This window comes from Alligator sinensis, unplaced genomic scaffold (assembly GCF_000455745.1).
Source record: "Alligator sinensis unplaced genomic scaffold, ASM45574v1 scaffold73_1, whole genome shotgun sequence".
NCBI classification, from domain to species: domain Eukaryota; kingdom Metazoa; phylum Chordata; order Crocodylia; family Alligatoridae; genus Alligator; species Alligator sinensis.
Window position 1 is genome coordinate 3502039 of NW_005841838.1, and position 27660 is coordinate 3529698.

At 41.7% G+C, this 27660-nt stretch overlaps 1 protein-coding gene across 1 annotated transcript in view; it reads right to left on the reverse strand.

Annotated features, from left to right (window-relative positions):
• Nucleotides 1-27660, reverse strand: part of TEKT5 (tektin 5) — a 41969-nt gene that overhangs the window by 2084 nt on the left and 12225 nt on the right. The window contains exons 5-6 of the mRNA XM_006015532.3: nt 23166-23388; nt 5993-6147 (exon numbers count right to left, since the gene is read on the reverse strand). Coding sequence (XP_006015594.2) covers nt 5993-6147; nt 23166-23388 — 378 coding nt within the window. The remainder of the gene's footprint in view (nt 1-5992; nt 6148-23165; nt 23389-27660) is intronic.

Sequence of the window (27660 nt, forward strand, 5' to 3'; positions counted from 1 at the left end):
TATACCTACTACTTTTGAATTTTTGGATTGAACGGTCTCTTGCTTTTAACCACAGGAGATAAATAGACCTTACAAATTATTCCAAAAGCATCAATTCTTAAAGAATGCAAATATTGAATGATTTTTGCATTAGCCAGAGGGGAGGTTATTACTTCAGTTCTGTGCACCCCAGCCAAAACTTTTGGATTCAAAACTGGGTTCAGATTTCAAATTCTCAAGCTCTGTCAGTTTTCCTTAAGATCCATCTCTGATTGTGATTATAATGGACAAACCCACAAAAGATTCAAAGGTTTGGATTGGCTGAGTGCCCAAAATTTGTGTTTGTCAGGCAACATATATGTTTTAGTCAGGCAAAATTGGCTTAAATCGGAGTTTTGCCTGAACCAAGGACTTTCTGATTTGTCTCTGTGTTTGTATGAGCTAGGAGTAGGGGGTACAAATCTGCAACAGTACCTAAGACGGATCTTTTTTGGATCTCTAGCATCCCTACCGTTACTGATTGTGAAAAACTGAAGTGACAAAATACCATTTAAAGCACTGCAGTAATGACAGTGAGGAAAATAATTTTGGGGAATGTCTTAAAAAGACAGAAAGTGTGGATAGTATATTGGGTGGAGAAGCAATGAAACATGGGGTGTTCATCTGGAATGTAGAAAACATCATGATTTTAATGGACTTGCCCTCACTTTAGAACTTCTTTTATTCCAGTTTAGACACAGGACCAAATTCATGGACTAGGGACAGACATTCAAAAAGCCTGAGCCTGAATTGATTCAATCTTTGCAGGTTTGTCTAACCTGCCTAGGCTAAATCACTTTGTAACTGTAAAGACATCCCAGAAATGCAGGCACATGCCTGCAGTTGCTCAGGCAAAAGCCAGGGGGTGCTACAGCAGCCTTTCCTTCCCTTCCACAGTGCAGAGCTGAGGGGGACATGGCCAGGCCCCAACAGGATTAGGGAGGGGCACCCCCACCCCTTGACAACACAGCATTTATCAACTCTGTTATCAGCATTTATCACCCCATCAGGAAGCGGCCTCTCTCCTTCTTAAACAAAGAAGGAATGGAGGGACATTACCAGATGAACTGTTGATTAGCTCCAAAAAGCCCTAAGCTGACACTGCTGTCTACCACAGCATGGACTGTAGCCAGCATGTGGTCTGCTAGCTAATGCTATGTGTCTGTGTAAGGCAGGGAGTGGTGAGGGGAACAGGGGGAACAGGGGGAAGCCAGGCAGACACTGCTGTGCCTGCAAGTCTCTGCCGGAGCTGCAGCCAGGGAGCAGAGGGGAGGGGCCATCCCTGCTGTGGAGCAGAGGGCCCAGCCTGGTTTTTCTTAAACCAGCAAGGGGTCTGGGACAGATATTGCATAAACCAGTTTGACCCAAATCAGTTAAGTCTGATAATAAATTCAACCAGGTTTATCTCAAACCAGTTTCAGCCATTTTCAAACCAGTTTATGTGCACTGAACATCTGTACTGTTACAGGATTAAACCAGTTTCTGATCACTTTAACTGGTTTATGTGTAATATCTGTCCCTAGCCATGGGGCTTACAATTTTTCCTAATTTTGAGCAGGTAAGAAAGCCTATTATAACTCTACATCTCCTTTTTCTACTCCCTTTCCAAACCAGAAAGCTTATATTTTCCTCCATAGCTTTTGCCTCGGACATTTATTATATTAAAAGCAATGTACTCTGGCATCTTTTTCACGGTATTATACAGGAATTAAATTACTAAAAACAGATTTCACATCAGCCTCAGAAATGACTAATCCATGTGCATACACCAAACAAATTTACTGAACATGTTCCAGTCTCCAAAATATTTTCATATTGGTCTTGAGTTTGATTCACCCAGAACATAGAAGTTCATCTCAGTTTCTTTAAATCAAAAACAGGCATATCCTGCATAACACTGTAACCATGTTTGAAATGACTACAGTTATAACTTCACAATGTTTAAAATCAAGTTGTGATAGAAGCAAGCAGCCTCTCACCTGAGTCTTAGGCTTTATATATATGCAAAAGTTGTAGCTCTACCTCTATCAGCAGAGCTAAAGTAGCACACATTCTATAGTATGGACAAAGTTGTATCTCAGATAAGTAGGGCCTGGTTTAAATCGCAATTTCACATTTTTCATGAAAATCACAAAATTAAGTGATTTTTTTCAAAAAAAAAAAAAAAAAAAAAAGGGGGATTTGCAAAGAAAGAGGGTAGATAGTCCCATAACAGAGGCATCTTGCCACAATATGGCTGCTTGCTGGAGAGTTCCCCAATAAGTGGACATATATCATGGCATTTAATTGCAACAAGATTGCTGCTGCAGGCTGGAGAAAGCAATCCCTAGCCAGCAGCAAAAGCCTAGCAGCCCAGGGGAGGGTGCAAAAGGGACAAGAGGGAAGAGAGAGCTTAGAAATGGGTAATGGAGGGGCTGTTTGCTCCTCTAGGCAGGAAAACTGGGGTACAGGTGATTGGGGGCACCTGAGGGCTCCCTTGGCAGATAGCCCTGGCACTGGATAGGGGAGGGGCTATTTGCTGCTCCAGGTAGGAAAACTGGAGCTGCCTTGGAAGGTGGCCCTGGCACCAGGTATATGAGGGGCTCTTTGGTCCTCCTGGAGGGAAAACTGGGGTGCCAGGGGTTGGGGGTGGGAGAAGAGCATACACGCACAGAGGAGCAAACAGCCTGTACCCTACCTGGTGCCAGGGCCACCTGCTAAGGCAGACCCCAGGTGCCCCCAACTCCCCACACCCCAGTACCCCCACCCCTCCCCCCAGAGAAGTAAATAGCTCCTCCCCTACCAGGGTCAGGGCCATCTCCAGTGAGGTGTGGGGAGTCATGGGCTTTTCAGCAGTGATCAGAGGATTTTGGAGCAAGGCCTCTGCTGCTGCAATTAAACCTGCCCCCTTAGCCAATCAGGGGTTTTGGGGGGTAGGGGGCAGCCATGATCTGGGCACCAAAATGGTAGCCCCCCACCACAACTGGGCCACAATATTAGTGAGCTGAGCCCATGATTTAAAACAGGCCCTACAGATAAGTGATTATAATAATACATTTTATTCACATATGGAAAGTGGAATAGTTTATCCTCCTATGGGAAATAGAATAAACTATAATGGTTTAAGACACCTGCACACCAGTATGACTAAACCTATTGGATTTATACCAGCCTAAATATTTGGGCTAAAAATTGCACCTCTAACCAAAACAGTTATCCTAGTATGAAAACAGTACATAAACCAAGCATAAATTACTTCAGCAGATGTCAGATAACCTATGGGCCAGTTGAGGAGCCTCAGAAACAATTTGAATTTTGTTCTCTGCATCTGTCACACTTACGTCCCTATGGTCTCAGTTCAGCAAAGCACTTCAGCATGTTCTCAATTTTCTGGACCTCAATGAAGCTTCAGTCTGTGGTTGAACTGAGACCTGTAGCTATAGCTGTGGAGTGTCACTGCATTCTTGGTGCTGTCAAGAACACAAAGGACATGGACCCTACACAAACGTTTTATATTTTAATTCAGAAATGCAGAGATTTGATGACTGGCTGGAGGTTAATCCAAAGAGCTCAGACTTTTTGGAGGGGAGGGAAGGAAGATGATAAATAGTTTTGTATACTGGACCTAAATTGACAGGTTTTGAAAAAATTGTATGTGTAAGGAATTGTTTTGAAAGAAGAGAAACTGATCAAAGGTAAAGAACCTTCCATGTGTAAGGAGATAGTGTAGAAAAAAGCATGACAGAAGAACAGTTATGGAAGGGACCTTCCAGAGTATCTAGGGGAAGAAAAAGCATAGGTAGTGGGATCCTACCAACTTAAATATAATAAATGCCAGATCACTATTAGAGCTGTAAGCTCTCTTGGCCATCAGTTGGGGCCTCAAAGCAAAGGTACCACTTGAGTTATAACTTAGTGTTTAGGGCCACCTGATTTATTTTATTTTATTTTATTTTTTATATGAAGAAATCCAAATCTGGCTGATCCTGAGCGCTGAAACTTGTAATTTATTTAAGCATTTAATACAAATGGGATATGTGGGATGTGAAACCTGCAAAAAAGAAAACTATTACTGTGAGAGAAGAGGCTCACTGTCTCAAAAGCGAGCACCAGTGGCAATGCGTAGGGGGTGCACGTGCACCCCCTGAGAGTGCAGGTGCACCTCCTGACTGGCTGTGCTTGCCGCTCAAGCAACGGGCAGGGAGGGCAGGCAGAAGCACCAGTTCCCCCCTGCCCCGTGAGCGCCAGCCAGGGAGTAGAAGTGCCATGGCACTCCTGGAAGCGACCGTGGCCACTTCGGGAAGCAGCTGTGGGGGGAGCCCCTGCCCCCCATTGATAAGATTGGCCGCAGGGGGACCCCCCCCAGTCACTGACTTCCCTGACAAAGGTGGCACCAGTCACCCATGGCCAGCACACCACCCTCCCGCAATGGAATCTGTATGGCTCCTAAAGATGAAACAGTCTAATATGTGAACATGCCCAGAACAAATTTCAAAGCCAGCCATAAAGCTGTCTGCCTAAGAAGGCACATGCAGGCACATGGAAAATATATCATATTCAACAGTTTATGGTTCCCTGAGTTTGAGGGAAAACTACGAAGGTGATAACATAATGAACTACAGGTCACTAACATCATTTTTTAATACTGATTTGATGTGATAGAATACAGTTAAGAAAATGAACATAAACCCATGACCAGCACTGATTGCCTCACCCTCTAGGAAGGTACTATATCCAGCAGGGGTGTCAGATACATAGCTGTGGCCACGGTGCCACTCTATCCAGCCTGACAGGCTACAGGCATGCTGGGAGGAGTGGCCTGCCATAGAATCAGGAGTCCTCAGGCCCTGACAGACATGGCATTCAATGGGAGGAGGGTGAACAAGAACATTCAGCCCCAGTCACCCTCCAGCCACTTTGCCCATTGGCACTGCTGTCACACGCACTGGTGCCAGAGCTGGAGCTGCTGCTGTGGCATACGGCACAAGGGAAGAGCTGTAGGTGCCACCACTTGCCCAGGGTTGGAGCTGAAGCTGCCACCACAGCTTCCTTGTTCCTGGGCTGGATCCAGACCACAGGAAGCCCTGTGGTCTGAATCAGACCCACAAAGAGCCCTGCAATCTGATTCCAGCCCAGAGCACAAGGTGAGTTGACACCCCTGATGTATACTATTTGTATATCACACATATATCTCAGATCTTTTTTGAAGTGGGGCCCTGTTTGTTTTCTAGAGAACAAAATAAAACTGTTAAGCAAATCTGCCAAATTATTTCTGTTGGAGTCTGATGTTCCCTCTGTGTGCTGGAGGAACATTGTGGGTAGCATCACAGTGCTCCTTGAGGAAATCCGAACTTAATATAATCTTGAAGGTGACATTTATGTTTTCCTATGTTGGCAAGGTTCAACTGTAAACTGACTTTTGCACAGAGGTGATATGCTCCAAATGAGCAGAAGGGAGAAGAACTTGAACTGTTTGATAAGCTTCTAGAGAAGGAGAGGTGGTTTCTCTCGTTGCACATAGTATTGTAACAGAAACCTACCATCCACAATGGAAAGGCAATTTGTGCATGAAACTGTTCATTCAAACTGTATGCAGTTGGTGTCAGCTCTCCAAAAAGTGATCTTAGAGTAGTAACACTATTGTATAGCAGCACTGAAAAATTACTTCAGAATATAGAGGGGTCATGCTTACGTGTAATTAAGTTTTAGATGGGAACCTGAACACTGTATCTCCTAACTGATGTGGTAGGGGGACAACACACGTTTTGGCTCATTGATTTCATTTGCTCCTGTTTGGCCTCAATTTTATTTCTTTCTTCTAGGATTTACAATTTTAATCAGATGTCACCCTGTAAGTAACATAATTCTAATCTTGACATGTGTGATTTCTCTTATGATGGGCTCTGCAGTCTTTAAAATATCTCATAATTAATTCATCTGAAATTTACTTCTTGAACTATCCCCTGAGGGGTAGCAAACCCGTGCATATACTTACTTAAACTGAGGGATGTCACAGCAAAGTTCTATGTTGGGTCGTCTTGTTCTTCCCTCCAGGCGGGTCTGAGCCACTTTCAGTGGACATTCCTTGGCCATTATAGATCTCTCCAGCAACATAATTGTATTTTCTATCTGGAAGATTTCTTGAAGTGTCTAAATATAAAAAAGAGCATTTTTATGGGCCTCACCACAAATTTAATCAAAATTCTCTGCTTCTACTCTTCCCTACTTCAGCTTACATAAAATAGCACTTATCTTAAACCCACAGTGAGTAGGTAAAGTAGCCCAACATGCAGGCAACAGCTTCCATAAAACAGTGGAAACGTCCCACAGTTTCCAAAAGTGCTAACCAACAGTAGGTATGAGTCACAATGTAGGAATATTGTTCCTTACATCTGAGTAAAGAAACTCAATAACAGGAACACTAAGCTTGGAACAAAGACATTGTATTCATAGGAGTGTAGAAAAATGCTGTACAGGAACACAGTATATCAAAATCTTGAGTAAAGGTCACCAAGCATTCAGGTGTAAATGCTGTTGCTAAAGTAGGCTCTAAACTAAGAATCTTATTTCTTTCCTTTTCTTTCTCCTTATATTCCCTACAGCTGATATAATCTTACTCCACTAATTACAGGACCAGTTATGCAACTTTGAGAAGTTGAGCCATGAAATTTGCACTGTAGTCTCGGTCCCTTTCCATTAGCTGGAATGAACCAGCTGGAATGAATCCAGAGCAAACTGGATGCTCATCTTGCTGGGATCCTATGAACCCAGCTGACTTCCTGCCCTTTGGGCAGGGGGCTGGACTCGATGATCTTCCAAGGTCCCTTCCAGCCCTAATGTCTATGAAATCTATGAACCCCTATGCAACCTATGGTCAGAGCACCCTTGAAGCTTTATGGTTTATATCATAGTAGAAGTTACTGCTGAATTAACCTAACTAGTTATCAGAATCCATGTTGATATTTAAGGCAGGCAACTCCTAATCTTAACCATCTATTTTCTGGCATGTCATTTTGTTGTTATCTGCTAGCAAATCCCTAATTTAAGGCAACAAAGTATATTTTGTCTGTTTTGCTTTGGTACTGAAGGTAACTATGCTATTTCTTCAGATGGATACTCAATAACACTTAACCAAAGAAATTTCAGGTGGGGGTCCTTATAATTATATCTCTGAAAACTAGTTCACTTATTGCAGACATTCCTAGGAATCCCATGCTAAGTCCATGAGATAATAATAAGCCATGTCCCTCCCATTGCAAAATTGAGTATTGATGACAAAACAGAGTTTTAAATTCCTTTAACTGGTTCCCTACCCTTCTCCTGCTTAGACAGAAGTGGAGCATGCAACTTTTCTGGAAAACAATGTCCAACAATATTATCCTGTATATCATCAGTTTCAAAAGACGACTTTATTAGGGACTAACGTGTTATAGAACTTCTCCAGTCTCTCCCCACATCAAAAAGATGCTTCTTGAACAGTGAGTATAGCAAGGATGTGTAAAATTCCAGACAAGCTGCTACTGTCATTCAAAGCTTACATATACTTCCTTATTTCCAGTTGTGTGGCGGTGTCAAATCGCCTAAAACAGTGACCCAGTATGGCCCCACTGAAGCTGCTGCATACTCCAAATCTTTCAGCAGTCTACTGCAAGGACACCGAATCACGGGTAATTTTTTTTTCACACTGGAGCTGAATTCTGAAGTTTTTGAAAACTCCTCTCTGAGCCAAGAGAGAAGAAAACAGCTCACTTACAAAGTCTTTCTTTCTTTTTTTCAAATTGGAGGGACATGTAGAGAGAGCAGCACCAGAAGGGAGATGCCAGTGGAATTAGAGCAGCATAATTTTAAACTGCAAAACAGCCTCTAATAACAATTTCCTGCAGAGTCCTCATGGCTTTTTTGTTTGATTTAAACTATATAATAAAATAGGAAAAGCAGCAGGGGGAAGTCATAAAGTTGTGCTTGTTTTTGCATGGTGAGGGAGCAGAATAGGCAAGTGTACTGTAACTCATGGGAAGCTATCACATTTTATAACTAGGAGAACACAAAATGTAATTAAAGAAATTGAAGTTAAGGGTAGCTTGTCTCTTCTGCTAATTTCACTCTATAGTATTTGCTTTTTTAATTCAGTAATCGCCATCTAAGTTACCCTGTATTTATAAAAGAAAGATTTACGCAGGTAATACAATGAGCATTGTAGCCACACCTATTTTTCAGAGGAACAGCTCAATGATAAGACTTCATTATTTTTATTCATGTATTTATCTGTTTATTTTATTTATAAACCATCCTACCCAGTAAAGGCTCAGAGCATCTTACAATAAGAGAGCAAAATACCTTATAAAACAGGTTGAGTGAACAGGCAAACAAAGCAATTTAAAAAGTAAATAAAGCAAATAGACCTAATGAAGCTGTATTATACATTGTACAAGAGTCATTAGACAGAAAATCCACATCCTGGTTTCTGCTTTGTCATGAAGAGAGGTAGATCCATCAAGCTTTGTTTAGACTCTGTTGCTGATCAAAAGGTAAAGCCTGAGTAGTGTCCAATGGCAGCAAACTTCATTAGCGTTATCTAGCTTTGCTTAGTGATCCTACAGTTTTTGTGTGTCATGGGGCATTTCCTCCTTTTATCCTTTCCAAATGTATTGCCAGCAGATTAGGAGTTGTTTGTGTCTTTTTAGAGACACTGTTAATCCTATGCCTCACACTCGCTGCTACAAGGCCCCCACTACCTTGAATGCCAACTAAAATATCAACCTGCAGGGGTGTAACAGGAATGTGAGGAAAATAAATATGTAGAGGTCACCCACTGCTTAGCAGGGTCCTCCTTTCCTGTGTTTGTATTACAGTGTCTACCGATACAGTAGCTCTTTCTATTCTACGCCTGGTTGGATGCCAGCAAGCCAAATTCATCATGGTGTAATTTCATTGTCTCCAGTGGGCTTATGCTTGGGATAATTTTGGTCTGGTAAATTAATCTCCTTTACAATTCATTCCAAATTGTTTAAAATAAGAGTGTCTACTTCAAATAACAACCCTGGTGCACACGTCCTCAGCACAGAAAGTGTCGAGCCAAAGAGTATTTATAACTAGTTCTTTAAACTGGGTGGATATTTGGTTTCTGCTCAAAACAGAATGAGGGATTTATGAATTCTTAGCCTGACCCTGAGTAAGGCATGACTTCATTCAGATCTTAGCTACACCAACTGCCTGTCTGTCCCATCAGTAGATAGATGGTATAACTTAGGTTTGCTAAGCAAGTGTGCCTGTGTTTATAAAGCAACTGAAGGAGCCCAGGGCACTAGATTGGGAACAGTAACATAATAATATAAAAATAGTGCCCCAGAGCAATGAGGCACTTATCTCAGGACAAAATGTGTTTGTCCTGAGATAAGAATGAAACATCTTCATGACACTGCTGTCTTTGTAATGTGACATATGAATCAAAACGCACTGTACACCACTTGGCCAGTGACTTGAGTTGGGGAGCAGGGGGTGTCTCTACATAAGATGCTTTACTGTGCATTAGATTAATATACTGTGCAGTAAAGTGTTGCTATTTAATCATGCGCAAGGCTACTGCACAATAAACTAAGCCAATCCGCAGTTATCTACTACCTGAAAATACAGATAGTAGATTAACTGCGCATTAGCTACTGTGCAGTAGTGTATATGTAGATGCTGGCAGGGAGAAATTTGTTCTTGGTCAGCCCCTGGCAGCAGGTGGCCCACTGCTGCCTGGCTAAGTCCCATGTGGCGAAAGCTGTGCTGGCTGCAGGGGCAGCTGTCTCCCCGCCACAATGAAGAGGGAGTTTGCCTTCACAGAAAGGTCATGTTCCAGTCTTGATTCATTAAGGATAAGCAGCTGAAGAGTATCCTGAGCATCTCAAAGGCATTGTTTCAGGGTCTGTAATGTGTTACCTGCCGAGAGGAGCCTGGCCGGCAGCCACAGCATAGCTTCAAGGGGCCCGGCTCTGCTTTTTAACAGCACATGCTAAAAAGGACTGTCCTGATCCCCACCTGGCCAGGAGAGCTGTCCCAGCAGCTAGGACTGCTGCATCCCAGCCTGGTAGGAACTAGGTTGGGACCCGATCCCCATGTGGTGGGGAGAAGTGTCTCCGCCTAGTGTCCCAATCCCCACATGCCTGTACCCCCCCAGGTGGGGAGTCCTCTCCCCACCACATGGGGGTATCCGGACCCTCCTGATTCCCAAGTGGCTGCCAGGCAGCATCCCTGCGGGGACACCTATCCTGGCCACCTGGGGATAGAGTCCAATCCCCATGTGGCTGGGATGCAGCAGTCCACCAGCTCCTGGCCCCTTGCCAGCCCTGGGCTGGCACCCAGAGAAGCCTGGAGCTCCCCCTGGATGCTGCAATAGGGAAGAGCAGGGTAGGGGGCAAGAACATCCCTGGTCTCACCTGCTCTGTTCGGAAGTAAATTTGCTTCTAAGTCAGCACATGTGTAGACCTTTTCCCTGGGGGCAATTTACTGCTCCTTTTTTAATGCATAGTAACTTTCCTGTGCATTAATAGCATGTGTAGATGTGCACAGGTTCTCCTGCAGGAGGCATAATGAGTATTAAACTTATTAGGACAGGCTCAAGAAGAGGGGTAAGGAGACACAAAGAAATTGTTTGTAACGTTGCCATCCTCCTCTTGCCCCTCCATTCAGTAGAAAGTAACTCATCTGGCCTTGTTCCTCAATATGAGAGAGGCAGCCGGAGGCCATGATGGGAACTGCCTCATGGATAATACCCCCAGGAGAGGGCTCCATACTTATCAAACTAAACTGGCTGTTTATTAATGGAACTATTTAAGTCCTGCAACTGCAGCTGGTATTCTAGTTGCATGCATGCAGGCTGGCTGCACTATTGTCTTCTCCAATCTCCTCTCTCCCGCAATCTCTTTTCTTCCCTGTTCTACGCAGGTTCTTAGAGGAGTGCAGTGCACTTTTTCCTTCTCTCCACATTCACTGGACCATGTCCCATAACTGACATTTTATTCCAGAGACACATTTTTGGTCTGGATGCCTTCTGAACGACAGCTACAAAATAATACGTAACTACATCTGTACAGGCCCCACCACCTTCATAAAGTCAGTGAATATACATTTCTTTTCTTGACAACATAGAAGGTAGAGGATTCTAATGTCCTCTGTTATTAGAAAATTGAAAGGGTTTCCTTCATTATTAATAGTGCAATAACTGGTTAAAAATTATGTTTGATGTTTAGAGTCACTCAGCACACTTGTACAATTTGCACTTTCAATAAGCAAAACTTTAACATTTGTAAGGGGTACGAGCTTATTTTCTAATTAGAAAATATGTTCCTTTATATTTGTGCCTGCATATATAAGGCAAATATGTCTAAAAACAGTGGACTACCAGGGAGTTTTCTACCAGAAAAAGCACTGAAATATTTCATACTCTCATGTGTTCAGTTTCAATTTGTTTAAACAGCAATAACTTTAAAGCACTCTTTATATTATTTGGTTCTCATTAAGTGCTCTTGTGTGCTACTTATGCAGGTGAGAATAGTCTGAAAGCATATTAGGTATCATCAAAGAAATAATGCCCTTCCTAGTCTGTCACTGGGAAAACATTATTTATTATCTGAACTCACAATCCAAATTTAAAGATGGCTGCATAACTTAAATCTTGACTGATTGCATTCATAGTGGATGTGGTTTATGCTCATTCTGTGTTCCTGGCTAAGGTCTCTCCTTTTTCACAGACTGTCATTCAGGACATAAAATAAAAAATGCCCTGAGGGGAACTACCTCCGATGCATGGCAGAAACTCTATGCAATTCACTTTTGATTACATACTCTCAAAACAGATTGGATTAAAGCATTCAGATAACCTAAAATGCATAAAGGGATTGGTGGGGAAAATCACCAGATAGTGTTGCACCAGGCTACGTCATTTCTGGATGACCTCCAGAGAGGAAGCAAAAACAACTGATCCTGAACAGTGTGTTCCTGAGAGATCCTAACTAGGGATTGGCTTAAGCAACTGCCCATCATATTATCCTTCCCTTACAAAAATCAAGCAGAATTTTGTGCTACAGCATTCCTGAGAGTTTATGTAAACTGCTGTTCTCCTTCATTTCACCAGCGCCATGACTGTTACTGGCTGGATTCAAAATTACTAGGAATGAAGCCACATGCATAGATCTTGCTGAGATCAGAACAGCCTTACACACAACATATTTTTAAAGTACTACCGTCAGACCTTAACCATGGCTCTTCTTGTTTCTGAGTTTTTGCTAAATGTCTAGTAACTGAATACAAAAAGAGGTCAGGTGATGTTCAGATGCCCATGTGGTTTTGTAAGTTTCTTTGCTTTTTGATATTTGCTTCACAGTCTGATCTTTTAATGTCTTCATTGTACATATTTCCTGTTTAAATAATTTCTTATCAGTTATTTCATTTACGTGAGTACTTTGTGTAATTAAAGTTAACTTCACATTTAGTTTTAATTCAGCTGACCACAGTATTTCAAGGTATTATTCTGATATGTAATTATCTTTGGAATAACTGTATTATAGGTAAAACTCAGATGTTTAATAAATGAAGTAGGGATTAATTTGGACAAACATCTTTTGCATTGCATCTCGCTCCGTTCTTTATGTTACTGACCATGTCTAAGTGTAAAATCAATTAACAACAGTAAAGATCCTAGTAGAATTCCCAGGTGTAGGTTGTAGCCATGTTGGTTTATGGACATAAGCAGACAAGGTTCTTTGGGTAAATCCGATGTCTTTTATCAGACCAACTAAAGTAGTTGGAAAAAATCTTCTTTGCAAGTTTTTGGGTACAAACACACTTTGTCAGGCTGAGGAAGTGTCACAGTAGAATTCACAGCATCTTTGACTCATCTCAGAGTTAAAAACCATGTGTGTATGTGAGGGGATGCTATTTTTGGCATGTGTGTTGTTTTTTTTATTTATTAGCTTCAGGGCACATTTTGTTTTGCAGTTTTTTTTAGTTTTAGTTTGAATTTTTACTTTTCTTTCTTGGTGGGAAAGAGAGGTATGCAACAGTCCAGGAATCCATTAAGAGAAGAAATGGCAAGTACAGATAAAACAATTAATTATAAAACTTCTCCACAGGGTGTAAAGCAACATACTTAGGGTATGTGTCTATTGGGGAGGGGAATAAAAGGTCTAAATTTAACTCAGGTTCGAAAACCAGGTTACTGTAGCAGTGAGGACAATTTGGATTTTAATTTGGATTTGGCTGTTTGAATTCAATTTCAGCCTCTCTCATAAACTTTTATTCAAGCTGCCAACCCAAATTAAAACCCAAATCACTTTTCTGCACTATTTAAATTAGATTAGTAGTTCCATGGTAAGTGCACAGATTTATTTGCAGTTAACACATATGTCTAGAAAGGCCTTAACCACTGGAGACATGCAACAAAAGAGGTCAACACCTTACTGTTGGCCTTGGCTCTAGGCAGCTGCTGCTACTTACAGATTTCCCTTGCTTTATGCAGGTTCTATATATGTGAATTTGCTCTTATGCAATGACCCTTTTATACCAACAATTCATTATATACGAGGTAAATTCACACTTATGCGATCAGTTTGGTGGAAGCCCTCAGTCAGCTGCTTTGTGCAGTGCATTGTGGGAGTGACACGCACCAAAATGTAGTCTCCTGTGTGGATCTGTGCTCCTCGCTCATTGTCTGCGACACGTGTTTCTGTAGTTGCTATCCCCATTATGGTAACATTCACCACCACCCTATGCTTGTGTGTACTGTCTGCTGTTCATGAGTACCAAAATTGTCTTGTAAAAAGTGGTAGAAATGGGTCTGGGGGTCAGTGCAGTTGAGGTCGTGGAACGTATCCCTATTTGTCACATTGTAAAGTAGGTTCCCTGTAGGCAAATTTGAGTTAAGCGTCGTTTCCCAGAAATGCATCTACGGTATAAAGCAAGGGAAACCTGTATTAGTATTGATTACTGTGGCATTACATGTTTCTACAGGGTCTTCACACTTAGCTTCAAAGTGGTTTACAATCATTAATGAAGTTTTAAAATTGGATGTCATGACTGCAGCACCCCAAATTTACCTTAGTTCTAAATTTAGGAAGGAAAGCATTTACTTACGAGTGATGACCCTTTCTGCTGTCTGAAACCACTAAAGCCTATAAATAGTTCCTTTCTAGGAAACTTGCTAAATATGTCCATATTTCCTGCTACAGAGCCCTTCATGAGAATAAGGAAAGGCTTTATGACTGCCTATTCAGAAGATTGCTGCTCCCTTGAGTCAAATTCTGATGCCTATGCCAAGCCTGAATAAACCTATTTGGCATAGATGGGTTGCTTGAGAGGAGTTCTCTCTCTAGCCATGAAGTAAGACTTAATCCCAGTAATACCAATCAGTTTCATTTCACAGAGTTCTTGCGTTTTAATGATGCGATGTGTGGGAGAAAGGATGTCTTTCTTTCCATCACAGTATCAACACAGTCTCACTCGTGGTGAATTGCATGTTCAATCAAAGCTTTATCACTCAAAAGCTTGCTGAGGTCCTCTTCATGTGAAGAAATTTAACAATATTCACAATGAAATGTAATTTAGATTCACATTCTTATGCACATAGACATATTAGGTCTATGTATCATTTAATTGTCATCCCTCTAGACGTGTTCCCATCTTCCCTTTTCTCCCCATTTTGCCATTATCTGCTTTCCTATAGATTACTGCCTGTGGCATGTTGTGAAGGCATGATTCTCCCAAGTGGTTTCCCCAGTGCTATAGCAAAGGGGGGTGAGCGAAGCAAAGAGGCACCAGCAGGTGCTACCCAGCAGAGGCAGGGCACAGAATGGAGCCACAAGGACAGGGGAAGGGTGTCTCCTGCTGCTGTGTGCACTCCCAGGCATAGGTGGCAGAAGGCCAGGGCTAATGGAACTTAGCCCCTCCAAATGTAGGACAGTGGTGGAAGCACAGAGGACCACAGGGCAGCCTGGGTGCAGGATCTGGGCAGCTGCAGCAGTGGGGGAGGGGCACACATAGACACAGATGAGCAGCCAGAGCCTGCAGGCATCCAGGAACTCAGCCTGGTCCTGCTGCACATGCAGCACCACCCAGCACGTAAGTGTGTAGGGGGAGAAGGGGCATAGAAGGGGCAAATCAAGGCCCCTCACATGAGGGAGGGATTGGGGCGGGGGCAAGGGCTGGGTGAACAGGGCCCCAGGCTGGGTCGAGGAAAGGTCGGAGCTGCGAGCGGCTCATCCAGGGGCACGGGGCTCCCGCCAGTGTGTGCACCCCTGGGGCAGACATGCAGGGCACGTGCCCCCGTGATCTGTGCATGGGGTGGATGCAGGCTGCCAGTATGGGCTGGGACTCTGTGCACTGCTGTCGCTGCCCTGGCAGTTGTGCGAAGCCACATGCCTCCTGTCACTGGGTAGGTAGAGGCCTCAGCACAGCCAGTGTGCAGGAGGCATGTGTCCTTGCACGGCTACTGGGGCAGAGGCAGCAGAGTGCAGAGTCCCAGCCCATAGCAACAGCCTGCCTCTGTCCCACGCACAGATCCAGGAGGATGTGCCCTCCATGCCTGCCCTGGGGATGTGTACAGTGGCAGGAGCCCCCTTGCCCCTGGATGAGCCACCCAGGCTCCAACCTTCTCACAACCTACCCTGGGGCTCTGTTCACCCCAGCTCCTGCCCCTGCCCCACTCCCTCCCTCACCATGGGGGTCTCAATCTGCTCCGCCGCAATCCTTCCCTCCCTCCTTCCCCCGACACACTTACCGCAATCTTCCCTCCCTCCTTCCCCCGACACACTTACCTGCTGGGCAGTGCCAGTGTGTGTGTGTATAGAAATATCGTTTAAGTTTTACTCAGCCTCCCCAAATAAGATTTTCTCCCTCTGCCTATGCTCCAGGGCAAACATGGGGGGTGGGGGGGTGCCCCTCAGATCTGTGCATGTGGGGAGGCTGCCGCTACAGGCTTTGCCCCAGGTGTCAAACTTTGTTGCTATGGCACTGGACTTCCCCATGGACTCCATCTCCACATACCCTCAGCAGTTGTGCTGATCTACCCCACGTAAGTGGAAACAGAAGCCCTCTGAGTTCAGTGGACTAATTGTTCTTTATAGGGAGGAAGCTCTATTCTCTTCCCTAGCCCACAATGTCCCCACTTTATAAAGTTCAGAACTGTATGAAGTGCCTTAATTTTCATATTTACTCTCTTAATGTGTCAGCACTGGCCTAATACATACATATTCGTAGACAAAGATGTACACTTCCCTATTTAAACAGGTTTTTTCCAGCCAAGTTTCAGCTAATTATGCTAGCATGCACTTTTAAAATGGTACTTTGTCATATGTCATTAATCATCTGCGAGTTTTAATCCAAATAGGTTCAAGTATTAATAGGTCAAATTATTTGCTTATCCAGCCATCAAGAATGGATTTGTAAAGGCGTAAGAGACTGAGACGTAAGGTGCTTAAAAATGTGTATAAACCAGGTTCTAAGGTATATGCTAGAGATGAGGGCTAGTCATATGCTCTCACCTAGCATATGTTCCCTACAACTGTTTATTACCCACTCTGTGCTCCTATCAGTCTGACTAGCATAAGACTATAAGAAGTGCCATACTCGGTCAGCCACAGGTCCATCTAACCTGATATCAGTCTTGCATAATAGGAGAGATTGCTAAGGGGAAGGTCATACACATTTCGGTACTTATTTCTTCCACTCCCACCTCCCTATTGTGTTTTCATATATCTTCATTTATACCTCATGTACTTTTTAAGCACTGAAGAGTTCAGGCCCTGCCCTTGTTATTAACTAATCAGCCTCAAGGGATTGGTTCTAAAGTAGCGGATATCTGAAAATATATGAGATGATTGTGTCCAGCTTCTGATTTTAGCTGCAGAGGAAAGTGTTAGCCATTTCACAACTATTGTAAAAGCTAAAAGTAGATGAGAAGTAGCATAACCTCTTCCCATCCTCTTAGAAAAGAAAGGAGGCTTAAGAATGCAACATGTCTTTGTTTTTCTTTCTAGCCACCACATAAGCATATTCTGTTGTTGTGTAGGAAGGAAGAGAGAGAACCTCCAACTTTGCCTAAAAATAAATGACTTGCTCTCTGGGATTTTTGGTGGGGAATGGAACATTTTGTTTAAACAAGCTGGAGGATAAGTGTCTCGATACACAACCACAGCAGCAAGAGTTTATGAACCTTCCTTATCAGATACCTTTTTTGTAATCTGATAGTTTTTAACTGACCTGAAATATCAAGGTGACATTGTAATGAATGTTATTGATCTAAATAAATAACCCGGAGCCCTTTGAATTTTTTAGTATAAAATCCATTACATTTTTTTGAATGGCTTTTTATTTTTCCACTCAGTTGGTCCATGGAATATTTGACTGACAGCCTATCAATTTTCTTGTTTTCAAATCAAATTATTTGGAGGGAAAGAAAGGAACTTTTCTAGTTTTCAATGTTTTTTTGCACAAGTATAAAGAAAAAAATATCCAAGTAAACACAAGCTTTCACTGACTCATGGGACTGCTCAGATAGATAGTGATTACTTCTCAATTGTCATCTGTTGGACTAGGAGTGGTTCTTTTCTTAGGTTTACTAATATTCCTGAAAATATAGCAGGTGTTCTGTCTTGTGTATTCTGTCCTCTATATTGTTCATTGAAACGATCAGTTGTTCAGTTCTGCTACAAATTCAGAGCTATGTAAACATGCCACTTGCTGTCTTTTATGACTGATTCCTACATTGATTATTAGGAGAACAGTGTAAGAAAACATCCTGCCCAATCAGTTATTTTTACTTTAGGGAGTGCAGGGATTCCCTGCCCATCAGAGGGCTGGCTGGAGCTGTCCCACTTGAGCAGGGACTCCCTGCCCAGCCATGGGCATGTTCAAAACTTTGAACTTTTCTGTTCAAAGTTGTAACAGTGATTTTCCCCTCTTGGAGGCTCTCTGTAGGACTGTGGGAATGTTGGCCTCCCCTGGCAGTTTCCCCAATTAAAGTGTTGGGGAAGAAGGGTTAGGTAGTACACACTGAAAAATTAAAGATAAGTGGAAACCTCTTCTAGACTCCATCAATAGAAGGCAGAGTGCCAGATGAAGTAAGAGTGATAGGACACAACAACTGGACAGAAAATGCAGGAACGAAAGTGGGAATTACTGACAACAAGTGTTCTTCTGAGGGTTCAGTAATGCTGCCTTGGTTACTTGATTTGAACTTGGATCTTGATCCATTATCAAAGCTCCAGCTCTCCAACCAACATAACGGTATGGGTATATCTGATTCTTTCCTAATAAGATGAGATGTCTGCAAATTCCTAAATCATTCCCTTCACTAAATGCAAATTTGTTCCATTTTTATAGCAAAAATGGTGATGGAGCAGTTGATATGTCCTGTAAAATGTTACTGAATTGTTTCCATCCTGTCTGTTGTCTGATGACTAGAAACTGAAAGTGATTGATCTTGCTGAGCTGATTTATACATGGGAAAGAGATGGGAGTTGTGACTGTAATTTTTTTTTCTTTCTGTGGTGTCTAGAGAACTGTATGAAATATATTTTCAAATGCATACAACTAAAAGTTCTTTGCTTTCCTTGACATTACAGCAAAAGGATTGTGCAGTGGATAGGATTAAGGTAAACGCTGTGAAATCTTTTTTTTTTTTTTTTTTTTTTACATGCCCAAATGGAAAGTGTGGGTGGCTGCACTGCTATGATATGATCCTACTTAGGCTGAAGTCTGTGACAAGACCCCAATTGCTTGGAATAGAGAATCAGGATTTTATAATCCATCTTTAAATTACTTTTCATGATCCAAGAGTGAAGGTGCAAGGAATTTTGCATAGACTGAAGAAAACAGTAATATAGTAGCACTGTTGGAGGAGAGCAAATACTTACAAATACAGCTGGGCTCTAGTGTGGAGTCATTACTCTGAGTCTTGTACAATTTATTGCCTGATAGATGCCAGAGATGGAGACATTATGTCACTGATGAGTAAGTTCCTGACAAAACTTTGGCACACTGATTGACAGCAGTAAAACAGGAAAGAATCATCCTCGTGTAAAAACGTTACAGTCACTCAATGAAAGAGGCCTCCTTATGGAATCCCATGTGCAGATCTGGTTGTCTTACAACAGGGTACTCTAGAATAGGGAGATTAATCTAAATATTCAAGAGACCAGGAGAGTTTTGTTATTTTTCTGAATTTTGTGCTTTAGAAATGCAAGCATGCTACTCTTTCAAAAGGAGGACATAGAAAGCTGTTTTCAGCTGCCGCATTCAGTAGTAAAACTGCTATTGTCTTCAGTACGGCCAGAATTAAGCATCATGGGCCTGATATCAATTTCCAGGGAACAGTGCGGAGAAGTTTTCAGAATAGGGCCCAATGAAAAGATTGCCACTGAAATATATGGAAGAGAAGGAGGCTACATAATGAGATAGTAAGTTGGGATGCAAACTTCGGCCCTGGACACAGATTTCAGGTGGAATTACATTCCATGGAGCCAAATCCTGTGTATTACTTCAGCGTATTCCAGGTGAGTAAGGCTAGATAAGGAAGGTCATCAGTCTCAGTCTTTGTCTCACACGGCGCATCTAAACATTCAATTAATTCACAGGGATAAACTCTAGTGCAGTCCACAGGGATAAACTGGCTAGAGTCAGCTGCTTCTGGGCACAGTGTCTGGACTTGTACCCAGGACTGCAGCAGTTAGAGCCAAGGCAGAGCACCCCGAGGCTGGCAGGGAGCCTGGGGGGTCAGCCCCAGGCTCCAGGTACCAGCACCAGGTGGCAGAGGGGCTGGGTGGGGCACAAAGGTGCTAAAGAACGGGGTTGGGTAGGAGGCAGCCCCCACACTTTTGCACCTTCATACCCCAGCCAGCCCTGGTCACCATCTACACAAGCGTTTCAGTGGAGTTAATTACTCCACCATAAGAATGGGGACCATAAGAAAATACTGTCCTCAACAGGACTATCTTATTAGATAGTTAATTCATTTAACTTCAATTCAGGACTATCTTATTAGAGAGTTAATTCATCTACTGCACCCTAATACCAGCATTCGTGTAGACAGTGACACTTAATTACAGAGCTAATTAGTCAGCTCCAGTAAAGCACACAGGTACATGCATCTACAAAAAAAGAACCTGGCAAAGGCAGAAATAGGAAAGAATAGCAAAAACAGCTTTAAAGGCCAGTTTCTTGCTCCTAGTTGGTTGCAGTGTGCGTATTCATATGAGTAAGCCCACTGAAGTTGATGTATGTGGCTTACAACCTACAAGCACAGCTCTCTACTTTAGACTCAAACCAGCAGAGTTTCTCTAGAGTCCTTCTTAAGACCATATGAACCTGTGATCATTCCTGTAAGATTAGGCATCAGAAAGGTGACTAAAGTAAGCAAAAAAGTATTTAATGCTGTTATTTCCAGTCTCGTGGTCCTATGGTTTTCCTAGAAAGAGCCATTCCCACTTTGCTCTTCTTCTTATCAGAGGAAAAACAGTTTGTATTTAAAACATAGGTTGTTTTTATTTAAATATTACATATCCAATGTAGCAACCAGGACCTGGTACAACCTGCAACCTTCAAAATGGAAGTTGAGCTTCCATTACTGTAGTGTTCCCCCACATCCTCGCAGAGCAATTGGTTCTGCTTTTGCACATACACTGAATTGTAGAACAGTTCACAGTGTTCATGTCCAGGGTCAGTTCTACTGACCTGTTAACCATATTGACAACATTCTGTACATGTGTAGATGAGGTGTCGTGTTTTGCCTTAGTGAGAAACCACAAGACAAAGGTAGGCAGAAAACACCATGTCATCACCAAGTAACATAAATAAAAGACTATGACATGAAAGTGAAACATTTTAAAGAGCAAAAGGAAAATAGAATTTCTATATGAAATTTACTTTTTAGGTTAACTGGAGAAAAAAAAGTTACTATAGGTGCCATTCATGTCTACTAGCTTGAGATTTTTTTTTTATTGGTATTCCCTGTAATACGTGTAGGTAATATAAAATAAATTAATATTTCTTCTGTCTTGAAAATTTTGTATTAAAAGTACAGATACTCTGGGTGTGTCCCCATGAGTGAGAATGTGCATTTCCCCAGGGACAACTAGCAGTGGCACGTGTTTGTGCAAGGACTGAAACTCAGGAAAGTAAAACACAAATCCAGTGGAGGTATGCAGTTAATGCTCATAATGTAGAAGCTCTCTTTCAGAAGTAAGTGACCTTAGTTTGTTTTGCTCACTTATAAGCTACAGTGCCCCAAATATTTTATTTCTGAATGAAAGCATCCGCATGTGGGTGCAGTATGTTTTAATTAATGCATATTAACTTCACAGCTTCAGTTCCTGATAATAAGATGATAATATTAAGCTACTTCAGGAAAATAGTAGTGTGTGGGGGCAATCTATTTCTTCCAAATATATACAGAAACAAACAGGAGAAACTGTTTTCTCTGCAAGAAAAGGAGACCTTTCTAATTGAAGGTATATGAAAGCTAGCAAGTGAGTTTAGATAACTTACGAGTCCTCTCACATGCATCTATCAGTACCAGGACAGCACCTCATTGATGTATTCCACATGTTTCCACTGCTCTACTAATAATCTTAGGTCACTTCCTAATAGTGAAAGAATTACTGCTAAGCGAATAAAGATGGAGTTAATACAAAAATGCCTATTCAGATACCATCCATGGTTTGAGTAGCATGAAGACAGCTGTGCAATAAAGTGCTTCCTGAATAGAAGATTTAGGTCTCAGCTTGCTGTTACATAATCAGCTTTTCTTTTGCAAAAATTCAAAATGTATTTTTAATGAGGATGTATTGTTTTTTTAAATGATTCAGTTTCTGAATAATATTATTCATAAAAGAGTGAAGAATTAAATCGTTCAAGTTAATTAAAAAGCTGTAAATGTCTGGAGTTACATGAGAAAGCATTTAAGCCTAGGAAGATGTTATGCAAGTCAAAGGTGAAATCTCCAAGAAAATAAAAATGGATTGATCAGGGGATCTGTCAGTGAGTAAATGTTTGTTTTTGTTACTAGATAGCCATCCTCCTTTAAAATTACATTCTGTAGAAGATGTTCACATTAAACATTTTTGCATAGACCAACTGTCAGTAGGAATTATGTGGGCAAAAAGTTAGAAGGCTGAGGAAAGTCTAGTGCTTAGTGGGTCATCCTTGCTGTGTCACCCATAATTTTCTTCCTTCTCTATTTTCCTAGTCCTAGATATAAAATGAAAGAAATCTTTAAAAGTAAAGCTTTCCTTGGCTGCGAGTTTTTTATTTATACAGAATTCTCATATTCCTCATGACTGACTAAAATTGAAAGTACTTAAATTTAAATAAATGTTTTCTATGGACGATCACCTTGTTGCTTCAAAGCAAAATTGCCCTGTTAAAATCTTCTCTTTCTTCCAAATGAGAAATGTGCTGTTGTTGGTAAGACTGTTGGTAATTTCTCTTTGTCTGGCCTCTGAAATTAACTCATCGTTAACAACACTAAATTAAAAACCCATTAACCAAATATGTACTCTGCCATGCCTGGCATAGGCTTGTGACTTGTTTACTTTAATGTAAATTAGTTAAAAAGGAGCTGTCCTCGAGTTGTCTTCCTCTTCCCCTCTCACTAATATTCAGTTTCTATTGAAAACAGGAATAGTTACAATGCAGATGTTGTCTATAGCTTTGTAGTAAAGTGAAAACTCATTTCACTGTGATACTAAGCTCTTCACATACTTTGTTCCTGGCTCACTGAGCTTAGTATCACAATGAAATGAGTTTTTACTGTGCCGCAAAGCCATAAACAAAATTTGCATTGTGACTATTCTTGTTTGCAACGGAAACTGAATACCAGTGAGAGAAGAGGAGGAGGACAGCTCAGGTACCGCTCTTTTTTTTGCTAGTTTACATTAAATCAAATATGTCACAAGCCAATGCCAGGCATGGGAGAGGTCCTGGCAGAGGTATATGTTTGGTTAATGGGTTTTTATTTAGGTCTAGCCCACTCTTTGTAAATCCCACTTGGTAAAGTCCTGTAAAACTGCAACATTTGGTAAGGTCACCTCAAGATGCTTTTTGATGAAGGCTTAAAACTCCAGAAGAAATTCTCCAGATCTTCCTGTAATGGACCTCCTAGTATCATTTGTACATTACTTTTGCTTTCTTACCTTAGCCAGATGTGCTTGCAGTTTGTTTTTGATATCGCCTATTTCAGAAATGCGATGATCAAAAGCCAGGTTGGTATCAGTGTATTGTTTCCACATTTCCTCAGATGTGTTCTCTAGCACATTCTCCATTTCTTCACAGAGTTTGGCAGAGTTGGCCCGTGCATTCTGGGAGTTCCTGATGTTGTCATCACTGAACTTTGCCCATGTCTGAGGAACTGAAACACTGGATGGAAACAATTGGAATTGAGTGAAAAAGAAATCAAAGTCCTCAGCTGAACTGAGACTTTCATTCAATTATAGCTGAAAAGCATTGATGAATTTTATAATCAGTACTTCAGCTTAATTGTGTGGGTTTCATATATTATTTTGTTATTTCCCATAAGCCAGTCTGTGTGTGAAGCACAGAAATGTGTTTTAATTACCAATGAACAAAGTTTCAGCAGACCTATTGCTTCATAGGATTCTAGCAGTTTTTTTGCATAAAATACATAAAAGATAAAATTACAGGGTTCTCAAGTTAGATTAATCCATTTGCTGATGTGCTTTAAAGTAATAAATGTTGTAGGGATGAATTGTCTTGTAAAAGTACAGAAAGATATAAAAATGAGCAGCAAACAAAGGAGATTTTGGTGCATAACAAGGCTGTATGGGCTTGATGTACAGGTCAGAATTAGAGGAAAGGAGGATTTAAAATTAGAATAGCCAGGAGGAGGAATGAAAAACATAATTTCCTGGAAGTTAGAAGAGTGATGTACATTAACACCCAAATAAATTTTCCTTTTCTAGCAACAATACTTGTATGGCTGGCAACTGAAGGTCTCAGTGCCCTTGGCATTATTACCAGGGTAAGTTTGTTTTTGTTTTGCTGCTTAAAGAATTACCTATTCTTGCATAGTTTCTTCCATGTACTTAGGCACAAATGTACAATTTTTCAACCTCAGGGCCTGAATGTCAGCATTCTGTTCCAACCCTTGTCTTTACCAGGTGCATATCATGCTCTAAGCTTACATCTGGTGTAGCCCACTTGGAACTTGGCCCATTTAGTCCAGGGCAAAGGATCTTGCTTTGTTTCTCCCAAATTTCTGTTGTTGGATCCTAGAGCAGGAGGCTAAACTGTGTGTCAGAGGTGGAGGACATGCAAGATCAAGCTAGCCAGGGAGCACAAGAAAGAGTTCATAAAGAAGATGCTTACTCCATAAACCCTTTCCTAGAGAAGCTGGAGAAGACTGGCCCTAAATCTTGGGGTAAGCACTATAGGTTAGTGTCTAACATGCAGATCTACCAGTACCCCTACTTAAAGGAGGAACCAAGGGTGCTGTACTTAAGACTCTGACCATGGATTCAGAAGTACAGGCAATCCCCACTTAGCGCTAAGTGAAACAGCGTTATTTTGTTATAGCGCTCATATTACATTCATACCTGATTCCACTTAGTGCTCAGCGGGTTTTGTTATAATGCTCACAGTTGCCCTCTTGGTTCATCAAAACTTTCAATTTCACTTAGCACTATTTCTGCTTAGCGCTCGGTTTCTCGGGAACCAATTAAGAGCACTAAGTGGGGGCTGCCTGTATGTTCAATTCCCAGCTCTACCAGCTCTCCCAGCTCTACTGTCTGTGTGAATTTGGGTTAATTAATGAATCCCCCAGTGCCTTGGTTCCCCACAACTAACATTAGAACAACACAATCCCCCTCAGTGCAAAGAGGACTGGGGAGAAACTCTAATATTTGTAAGGTCCTTGGATATTGCTTACAAACATGTTGCAAGGTGCTACTTTGAGCCAAAAGACAGGCACCCATTGCCTGTCTTTTTGCAATTTGGTGTACATGTGCAGGATTGTTGAAGACTTGGTTCATCATCCAAACTTCACAACTGGCCTGAATCCTCATTGTGGGATGCACCAGAATCCCCAATTCAAACATCACCACATCCATGTGGCTCTAAATTTGCAGCTTCAGCTTTTCCTAACCTGAGCTCTTCTTCCCAAGCTGTGTGCACTGCAGTCATGCCTTTAGGACTGCTGGGACATTATGTCCTAGATGGTGTGTCTAGATCTTGGCATGGCTGCTGGCCAACAATCCATGGGCATGTAAGGGATAAGTCAGAGCAAGACTGTGGGTTAATGTTCAGTATCCAAACAACCTTTGTGCTTGAGAAGTGAATTTTCAGCATGCCCAGCCCCTCATTTGGATAGTGACCTCCCTCCACCCCAACTGCAAATATCTTCTATAGGTCATTTCAGTCAGTCCTCTCACCCACAAAAGCTCTATTTCATTGCTCTTTTGTGTTTCCAGCGTTAGTTTGTTAGCAAAGAGATTAGTTTTACCTCCTTACTGAAGGCATTTCCCAACATTTCAGGGTGATTCATTCTTCTTTTCATCAGAAAACAGATAGGAACGCCTACTAGGCGATGGTAAGGTGTGTTTTCTAAATCCCTCCGTGGGAAAACCTATTCAGTCTAATTAAAAGCATATCTAAGGTGTAACAGGGCACCAACAAAGCCCAAGCTGGGCATTAAAACTGATTTGCAGCTGCAACCTATTTTGCTAACTCCATATTAACAACCCAAACGCTGAAGGCATTTTGGAACTGTAAGCAGTAAAAGCTAATCTAGATGTTCAGCATGAAAAAGGATGCATCTTGCACCATTGCCTGCTTTCCAGTTTACTTTTTTAATAGACTTCTCAGCCGCCTTAATTTTTTTTTCCCCATCAACAAAAATAGCGTAAAAAATATACAAAGACCTGTGATTTATACCTGATCTTCCTCTAAAGTTTTTGAAACTAAACTGTTAAAGACCTGCTTGCTATTTCTAGATTTTTACTACTTGCTTTGTTTAATATTTTAGCTGAACATTAGGGCTGAAGGGTAACACATGCACAAAGAAAATGTGATCTTTGCCAGTGTTTGTTTTGTCCATGGATAGTTTTGATTTTCTGTAAGTTTTCTCTCCCTCAGATCAAACACAATAAACTTATCAGGTGAGAGGAATTGAAAGCTCTTGTTACTGAAAACTAAACTGCCCCAGTGCCACCATAAATGTAGGCAGTTGTCTTGAAAAAAATAACTCGCACAACATGATGTCGCAGTGAAGTACATTAATCAGCATTGTAAACGTGTAAGTTTAGAATTTAAAACCATGATTGCTTGAACTGCCCCTGCTTGCTGCTTCCAGCCTAGATCTTCTCTATTTTCTTTCTGCCATCATGAATCCCAATGGGATTATACATCTCATCATAAAAACAGATTTCCTAGAAGGTCTAATTCTGTAGTCTCTGAGTTTCTTAATTTATTGAAAAGGTTGTTTTCCCACTCCAGATAATCTGGTTCATTCTGCTGAATGGTTCAGGTATAAAGTACCTGCCATGCTCCTGATTACAGTAGACATACCCTAACATGATGGCAATTTCAATAAAATACTAATGGGAAATGGCTGTGCTGGAAGTACTGCGTGTTCTGGTAACAGGGAGCAACACAAGAAAAATGGTAAGCCTGGTCGACCCCAGGATTGCAAGGCTTCTACATTTTGGACTGCTTTGTACCTCTGTTGGCTAAAGAATTCTTGTTCACTGTCAGTCTAGCATAATGCCTACCAGATTCCACCCAAGATATGCCTTCATTATAGTCTTGAAGTGAAGTGAAGTGAAGTGAGGCCTTAGTGAAAAACGATACTAACCGAACTTCCCTCTAAAAAGCAGACCTTCAGATTTTAGAATGGCAGTAAGCACTAATTATGAAGTGGAGTCACCATCCTGCATAGTGTTGTATTGCTAACTAATCAAGCAGCAATACAATATTAGTACAACAAACACTGCCATCTATATTGCGTACATTTATTTTTCTTCTGTAGTTTTTAAGCCAGTTGTATGTGTATGCTTGCCCTCATTGCTCCCTGTGGTTATCAGTCATTTTCTCACCAGCAGGTCAAGACAATACTTTTTAACAACTTACTAAAACAGGAAATCTAGATCAGACAATAAAAGCAGGGTATTGTGAACATTCTCAATAATGCCAGTATGATGGAAAGGCTTAAACATTTCTGACAAATGTGGAGGCCTAATTCTCATGTAACTCTGGACCACTCCAAGGAGCTTAGTTTGTGACACCATGGTTTTGACCCAAATACTCCCCAATCGCACACTGTTTCAGCTGAGTTTTGCTTTGATTAGTTTTTAGGGAAAGGCTGCAGGAATTCTTCAAGGCATAGAGCCAAAGTTTTGTATAGCAGTAAAAGAAAGTCCTTGATGGAAAAATAAGGCTTGCTATTGTCATGACCCAAAAGGCATGATTGTGTGTGTGTGCTTCGGCATTAGAATTATCCACGTTAAGTTGCAGAGCATTGCACGGGAGTTTCCTGTAGCAAGAGGAGACCCCGGTGCAGGGACCAGTTTCCCGCCTTTTCTGCAGCTTCTTTTGCAGAGTGCATTGCTCGAGTTGCAAGAGGAATGCACGGTGCAAAAGAGTTCCCGCCACTGGTATGCAAATTCGTTCCCCGTA